An 8,657-nucleotide genomic window follows, 5' to 3' on the forward strand; every position below is an offset into this window, starting at 1 on the left:
AAGACTTTGTTTTCATCACTGCTGTATCCCCTATATCCAGGATAGTATCTAACATATTGTTGGTTTTCAATACTTGTAGAATGCTGTATTTCACAGGTTGTTTCCCATTCTCTGCTATAGACCATTCTTCAAACTAATTTCAGGCTCCAGATGAGATCCACTTTGTTCCCCAAATATTCCACAGTAGCTCTTCTTAGCTTACCAGGATTATTTGAGGGTTTCTAGGGAGAAGGAATTATCTCATGTAACTACATGTAGATAAGGAGTAACATGCTGAAAGCAGCATTTTGAGAAAGTGAAGTTTGCTAAGCTGTTTGGGTCACGATAATGAAACTAGAAGTAGGAAGATTGGCTAGCTACTGTAATAGTCCAGATACGAGTTTAAAGGAATCTGAAGTAATAATACAGAAGCAATGGGGGAGGGGAACACAGAATAGTTACTGAAAAGAAAATTTAGTGGGGAAAAGATTACCTCTTCATTCTATGGATTTTTATATTACTGTGCATGTATTACCCACTAGAAATCATTTCTGTGCTTGTATATATACATATATATATATGTATATATACACACACACAAATACACACATACATAATACACATACACACATAATATATATGTATGTGTATGTATACACACAAGTATATATACATATATTAAGTATACATAATATATATATATATATATATATATATATATATATAATTACCCATTTGTAGATTACGGGCAAAAAGTTAAGCAGGCATGATCTTATTATATTATATACCTTGTAGGCTAATCTTCAAAACAAGTGTTCTGTTTCCACCATTAGTTAAAGAAGAGATATACGAAAGCTTTCCCTGAAATGAGAGAAAAATAGTTACAGCGAAAAGCCAAAAGAGTTTATTGTAACACCAAGATATAAGGAAAAATTGGAATAATTTTTTTAAAAGGATTAGACTTTTGTCTTTCAAGAAATGAAGTGTGAACACAATGACTATGTTCAAGTCATTATTTTTAAGACATGAAAGTGATTTTTCTAGGAAAAAATCAGAGGACCTAAAAATATTTTAGGTTCATCCTTTAGTTTCTTAAACAATCTTATCACTTAAATATTATCAATTCCTCATTTTATAGATGAAGATGAACTAGGCCAACTTGAGCTTCACTTTAACCTAATATTGTTCTTTGCTAACGACAAAAACGAAGAGCTTGCTCCTAGAAATTAAAATGTATTAAAGAAAAATTAAAAAGTATAAAATGATAATCCCAGAAATAAGGACAGCGTGTACAAATCAATGGACTGAGGCACAAGTATAGTTTAGTCTTTGTTCTACTTCTGTAACTAAACAGCTCCCTCAGCTTAAAAAGTTATTTAATCAGTGTCTCAGATAAAATGAAATATTTAATCTGGATGGTTTCTATAATTTCTTCTGGCTCTAAAATTGAATGATTCTATGAACAAATATAGGGGTCTTTGAAAACTTCCACACCAAAATATAATTTATTTAATAAAGTTTAAAAATAGATCCTATAATATATAACTCCTATACTAATATTACAGAGTTTGATATAGCCAACAAAAAAATAACAGCTATCTTCATACATCAATTTTACTTACAACATAGGAATGGGAAAAAAAATTAAAGTATGGCTATCAGCAGTGCAGAATGATTCAGACAAAAGTAAAGGTAAATAGTTCCACTCAGGAGGTAGCAAGTCGAAAAGAACAGCAACAAAAAGATGGGCAATGTGCAAATTTCAAACTAAACTTTTTCCTGACTCACCAGAGTTGAGGCTTAAAGACAGCCATCTAACCAGAAATCTAAGGAAACAGAAGCCCTCCAATGAGATGGGCAGGTTAGCACTTGCTTACCTGAGGTAAATGGCAAATGCTGCCTGACATCTGTAAGAAAAATTCATCTTACATTTTCAATGAGCTGCTAGCGGCCAAGTACAAGCTAGCGAAAAGACATGGAGCCTTTGGGAGCTGCAAACACAGGGGAATTCACACCCACTTACAAGCTCTTCTCCACACACCTGACCAGGTTCAGGCCAGAAAGCGGGGTAAGGGTGGTGGCAGTCACTGCAAGAAACCCTGCCTGGATCTTCCCCACCCCTCTTTCAGAACAAAGTCCTTAAACTGCTGGGAGAAGGGCAACAAACCTATGAATCTTAGGGCTTTGGTGAAAACCCACTGCAGCTAGAAGGGAAAACAGAAAAAAAACACCTCTACCCCTTCTCAGATGGGCAGGAATATGTATACAGGTGCGAAGGTCAGACCTACAGCTCGAGGATCACTAAGACCTCACCCAAAGACCCAGGAACACACTGCCTGGCAAGACTGAGACTTAATCAGAACAGAAGACATCCACTCATCACAAGGCTGACGAGTGTCTTTAAAAAGTAACAGGGTTTCCTACTAGGACAGAAGCACAAGGACCTCATCTGAGGCAAAGCACAAAGCAAAGACCTAAAGCTTAAAGGTGGGAAGACGGTGACAAAACTCTCTGGCCAACCAGACCCCCGTCCTAAATACAAACTAACTCAAAAGGAATTCAAAGCCTGGAGGGTGCTGAAGTAACCAGAGCAACAACAAATGCCCAACTGAGCTGAACTCCGGGCTAGACTAACTCAACACCCCACAGTAAAGTCCCAGCAGAAAGGCCAGCACATTTCCAGAAATAAAAACTATTGACTTAAGTTTTCACTGCCCTTCAAAAGACGTAGAGCTTACAACAACAAATTATGGGCATACAAAAAAGCAAGAAAGAACACACTACCAAAACACAAAGCAAGTGAGAACCAAAATCAGATTAAATTAGATTAATCAAATTAAATTCAAGGCAGGTACTTCTGTTACTCTTGCACCTGATCCAACTGAAAGATCTGGGTGAGAGTTTGGGATGACTGAAGAAATGTGAAATTATAGCTACTGAACTGGACACAACCATTTCATAACAATAGAGGCACCCAGGGAAAGATCTTTAGCACCTGGGAAGGGCCTAGAATCTGGGAAATTAAACTCCTTTGACATCAGGAGGTAGAGGGGAAGGAAGGTATTAATAATCTTTGTCTTTCATAACTATTCCAGAAGCCTTTCCCTCACCCCAAAGGGAAACGCACTAGGCTGCTCTCACCAATTGTAGAGAGCTTTGAAAGTAAAACTAACTGCACCCCCCGCTGATGGCTCTAACCACGAGCCAGCAGGGCATGGCCCAGCTCCTATACTGTCCATGTAAGATACTTCCAAATGGTGTCCACAACTTGTAGGGAAAACGAACTGGACAAGCAGGATAGATTTGATTAACTGCCCTCAAGCAGTCTCTCTGAAAAGAAGGATTAAACTGAATTATTGGGACTGAACTGGGGGCCTTACGGCTTACCAGATGGCAGACCACACAGGTGACCCTGTCAACCTGTGCTGCCTGACTGAGCTATGTTCTTCTTGGGAGAGCCCCCCACAACTGTAAACACTTTGTTTCCAAGGGTAGCACGTATGCCCTTGAGATTGTGCTTCCTGAGTAAAAAGCAGAAATTAACCAAAAAGACAATGTGATTTGCCCCTATGGTTAGTTATAAGAAACATTCAAGTGTTTAAGAAAATACCCTCAGTTGCTCATGGAGCCCTCAGTTACATATTACGCAGGCAGTTTTACCTGCAAGAGGAGCTATTCCATTAGAAAGGTGGTATGAAATTTGTTCCGGTCTTTAGCTAAATTGAGCAAAGAAAAATGGAACCTGAGTTAAAGAAGCAGCTTTGGAAGTTAAAGGATGACTGGATAGTGAGAAACTTCCAAGGGGATTTATGTCCCCGGAGTTACGTGTGTACATTTCAATAAGGGATGGAAGAAATCCAGGGACACTCCTTTAAATTCCAAATGATGGATTTTTATTAGGGAGATTAGATTTCTCTCTCTCTCTCAAGAGGAGAGAGTGAAGTTGAATAGCTGACCTACATAAACTCCCAGATTCATAATTTCGAGCTTCCTCTCCTACAAGGTAAGAAATCCCTTTTACAAGCACAGGAAGACCTTTGGCCCTCATTTTATTGCCTTGAATGAGGAGGATGGAGAATGCTGAACTGATGAAGTTACAGCCGAGAGTACTATTAACAGCTGGCCTCTTCTCCAGAAGTCTCATGTCTGCTTTCAGGATAAAAATGAATTAATATAGATATTAAAATGTTACCACCCCCTTATAAGACTTTCTAAGCGGAGTGTCCCTCAGAAGGGATACACCCACCTGTGTGCACAGTACAAACCCGGGCAATGCGCCCCTAAGACCTGGGGAGGCAAGGGGAACCAATGCAAAAATGAAGTTCATGTTGCCTGCTGTCTAAATCCACTTCAGGCTCCTTGCCTCCTTACCAGCCAAATCTACTGAACTGTAGCAGGCCAATCTAGAAACCGAATTATGCACTGTTGCTTAGGAACTACACGATTGCTTGACATTTACCCAGATGAAATAAAAACCTTTACTTACATAAAAACCTGTACACAAATGTCTATAGTTGCTTTATTCCTAATTACAAAACACTGGAAAGAATCCAAACTAGGGGATGAGAATGGATAAACAGACTGTGATAGGATTCCACTTACCAATAAAAAGGAATACTATTGATAAATACAACAACCTGGAAGCCTCTCAAATGTACCACGCTGGCAAAAGAAGCCAGACCCAAAAGGCTACATACTGCGTGATTCAATCTACACGGCATTCTTGAAAGGCAAAAATATACCGTCAGAAAATTGGTAAAAAGCGGTTGGCTGGGATTGGAATCGGGGTAGCAGCTGACTAGAAAATTTTAGGAGGGGATGGACTCGTCTAGAGTTTGATTATGGTTGTGTTATATGTTTTTATACATCTGTCAAAACTCACAGAACTGTAGACTAAAAACAAAGAATTCAGCAGTAAAATGTATTTAATAAAACTCAAGAAACATAAATAAGAAATATCTGCAGGCTAGAAAAATGCATCTAAGTATTTAAACTGAGACTTGAAAAATAAGAGATTCACTCAGACAGATGAAAGAAGAGAAATCATATACTTCACTCTTATTTTTTTAAGTAAGCATTGTGCATAACAATGTGACAACCATGAGAAATAAGTAAAGGTATTTCCTAGTTTTAATGCTACTGTATACTAACATGTTTACTTATATTCAAAATGGTTTATTATAATAATACTAATAAAACTGCTGGAATTGAAAAAATATTTCACTAATATAAGTAGTAATAAAAATAAAGAAACAATATGGATATGTAGGAGACTTTAATCAGGACAAAAATAACAAATGAGCAAACTTCCATATCATTTAAATACCTCTATGTAAAACATAAAATAAGAAAAGAATGATAAAACTAGATACAGTTCAGTAATAATTAGAACTAATGATTTGTCAGAAACAAAAAGGAATCAAATCACAGCAATTTATTAATAATTACACGTATGCAAGAAACACCATGCTAATCTACCAAACGCAAAATGAGTTTGTGAATACTAATAAGCATCTGATAAGAATTTAAATGTAATAGAGGAGACAAATTGTAATACATAAATCTTTATTTCATATGAAAGAAAATATGAGGAAAATGGAAAACAAAAGGCATAAAAGATAAACAAACGTCTATATGGAGAATATTGATTAGAAGGGCAAAACTGAAATATAGCATTATTTCTCTGTTTTTTACTATCAGACTTACTTCACTAATAAGCCCTTTCACCTCCTTCCTGCTTAGTTCCTAACTCTCTCTTTAGTTCCTAACTTAAATGTACAATAACTAAAATGAAAAATTCACTAAATATGCATAATAGAATATTGGATATGGAAGAAACAAAGTTCCATGAACTTTAAGGTAAATAAGTAGAAATTACTCGTCTGAAAATCCCGCTCAGCCAAAACACAATACTGAAGAATAAGAAACACTATCTTAGAGATCTGTGGGACAATATCAAACAGCCTAACATACAAACATACATGTAACAATATCCAAAAGGAGAAAAGAGTAATAATGTGGTAGAAAAAAAAATTCAAAGAAACATTAGCCAATAATTTCCCCAATTCGATGAAAAACCTTGACTAACGGATCCAAGAAGCTCAGCTACCCACAAGCAGAAGAAATTCAAAGAAAAACCACACCTAGGCACATGACACACGACAGCGCAACTGCTAAAAAACAAAGATCACTATTTTGAGTCATGACAGTTCTTACCTGGATGTATTTCTTGCTATAATCACCACCTGGCTGTAGGGATCTGAAATCTACTTTGTGTAATTTACTTAGCGGCTCAATTTCAGGCACCCCATTGACTTCTTTTATTAATTCAAGTGGCATATCAGATCTGCTTCACAGTGCTTTCCAAAGCAAAGTCAATTACGGAAGCTGATAGCTTGCTGCTGAAAACACAAACAGCAGTGCTTTATATAAAATGTAATCAACAATTTGCTTTAAGCTTCTTCGACTTAGTTTTGCTTTTCCTTTCCTTTAAGTTAGTTATCACTGTTGGGGGGTGATAGGAGGAGGGTGGATTATTCTATAATTTTATTACAAGGATCAAGACACGCATTTTCCTAAAGAACTGAAACAACCCTTTTCTATTTAGTTTTCTATTTAAAGAAGTACCTCTAAAATCCAATTTTCGGATCTATGAACACTGCACTAACAAGTGCCTTTACCACTGTAATTCAAAATGTACAAGCTATTGAGGAAGGAGGGGAAGTTGAAAAATTTGGTTTTGGTTTCGAATCCCTTTGGCAGTTGGAATATCATGTACACGAATTACGCACCAAAAGCTCATTACTCTAAAATATAAAATTACTCTAAAATATATAAAATATATTACTCCTCCCTCCAGCCCCTTCACAATCGAAAGAAACGACTACTGGACCCATGACAACTTGGGCGTTGTAGGTTCAATCTGATTTCTCAAACCTCTTGACTAAACGCACTAGCGTTCAATATTTAATTTTAATGTGTGCGCACCAACCTTCCCCAAGCCAGCTGAGCTCCGTGAGGGCGGGGACTTGGATTAACTCAAGTCAGCTGCTTACAAAATGCCAAGCAAGATGCTCAACACAGCAGGCTCACGATAAAGACAAGTACGAAGGGTTTCTCTGCAATCACTAATACTAAATTTTGATCTAAACAAAATCAGCCTCTTTATAATACCAGTTCAGGTTCCTACTCACCTTGTACCTACGCAACGAACTCCAAACTTTTTTGGAAATTTACTCACCCGCGCTCTACAGAGAAACTAGGAAGAAACCCGACCGGCGCGCACGTGACGTCACACGCACGCTGGCCGCTCAGCCTCACGCATGCGTACGCGGTCGGCAGGGATATACTGCGGGTCACTCCCGCGCCCGCGGAGGATAAACTGGGTGACGGTGCCCAGGCCTCCGTGCCCTTGGAAGTTTCACGGACTACGTAGAGGGTGCGGCGCCAAAGGGAGTGTGGGGCGGCGGTACAGCAGCCACCCGGAACTTTCGTCGCTCCCCTTAGCCTCGCCCCCTGTCAATTTCTCGCCGTCGAGGCCCAAGGCTCAGCAGTGGTAGCGGGGGCGGTACGCTGCGCGGCTCCTAAATCCTCTAACCAATAAAAAGCCTTTCCAGAACCGGGGCGGGATTTGAGATTCCGTTAGGTGAATTGGAAGCTCTTGTGGGCCAGACCCCTTTTTTTAACCTCTAGTTCTTTCCCTGCAGAAGAAAGAGCCCCAATGCGATTTTTTACAAAGAAAAAAATTCCACTAGTGAGTAATGCTATTTTCAGGGAGGTTTGATTGACCTCTTCGTTGACTTGTAGGGCTATGATTCTGCGGTATAAGTAGTAAGATGTATTATTAAATGTGAATCTTATGCAAATTTCTGAGTTATGCCTCCGCTCGTTTGATTTAAGTGAAACTACTTCAGTGCAAAAACCAGTGTAATTAAAGAATTATATAAATATTTCCAAGGCTAATTTGGACTAAAATATCTGCTGTAGATACATATTTGCAGGAGGAAATAGCTAACTGTTTTTAAAGTAACTATTTTTTTTCAGCAGGAAGCATTCAGTGTTACACCATCTTTCCTTTTCCCTCCCAACCCTGTATGTACCTGTGCATAGAGCAGCCGGGCAAGAGTCTGAGCTCAGGAGCTGTCCATTTCAGGAAAACTATGGTTAGTAAAGCTTTGATCCTCTCCTCGTTCCTACCCTGGCCTCACCCAGCTCAGAAATACTGTTCCTTCCTAAGTGAAGTCCTCCACCTTGGCTCTGAATCCTGGCCAGTTTCATTTCACCTCCATCATCAATTATAAATCTTTTCTCAACATATTTTAAACTTTTCCTCCTTGTTCCTTGCCATCGGCATTTAAACACATTCTTCTGCAGCCTAAGCTTATGAAGAGCAGGGAGAATTGTTTACTGTTACGTGCATAGAGCCTGTGCAGTGTCTGGCACATTACGGGGGCTAAATAATTGTTGAAGGAACAAATGTTTCTCTTTCCCCACCTCTGACTTCCCGGCTCCATCTGCCCCCGACTCTCATCTCGTTACACCGAAACTGCCTTTGCCAAGATCACTGAAGAGCTCTTTGTTGCTATGCCAAAAGGACACTTTGTAGTCTTTCCTACTTATTTTTTTAAAAGCATTTTCATTATGCTACTACGTCTTCTTAGTTTTCTTCTTATCCTCTA

General features: G+C 38.6%; 1 protein-coding gene across 28 annotated transcripts in view; it reads right to left on the bottom strand.

The window, feature by feature from the left end:
* POT1 (protection of telomeres 1) overlaps nucleotides 1-7,543 on the bottom strand; it is a 92,740-nt gene extending 85,197 nt beyond the window's left edge. Inside the window, exons 1-3 of one of the 28 annotated variants that reach the window (XM_070616493.1) lie at nucleotides 7,220-7,536; nucleotides 6,196-6,377; nucleotides 768-840 (exon numbers count right to left, since the gene is read on the bottom strand). In XM_070616493.1, coding sequence (XP_070472594.1) covers nucleotides 768-840; nucleotides 6,196-6,318 — 196 coding nt within the window. In that variant the 5' untranslated portion in view covers nucleotides 6,319-6,377; nucleotides 7,220-7,536. Of the gene's footprint in view, nucleotides 1-767; nucleotides 841-6,195; nucleotides 6,381-7,172 lie in introns of those variants that run through there. The other 27 variants (XM_070616492.1, XM_070616505.1, XM_070616491.1 and 24 more) reach the window with 27 other exon arrangements.
* Between the last annotated feature and the right edge of the window lie 1,114 nt (nucleotides 7,544-8,657).

Source organism: Equus przewalskii, chromosome 4, assembly GCF_037783145.1.
Source record: "Equus przewalskii isolate Varuska chromosome 4, EquPr2, whole genome shotgun sequence".
NCBI classification, from domain to species: domain Eukaryota; kingdom Metazoa; phylum Chordata; class Mammalia; order Perissodactyla; family Equidae; genus Equus; species Equus przewalskii.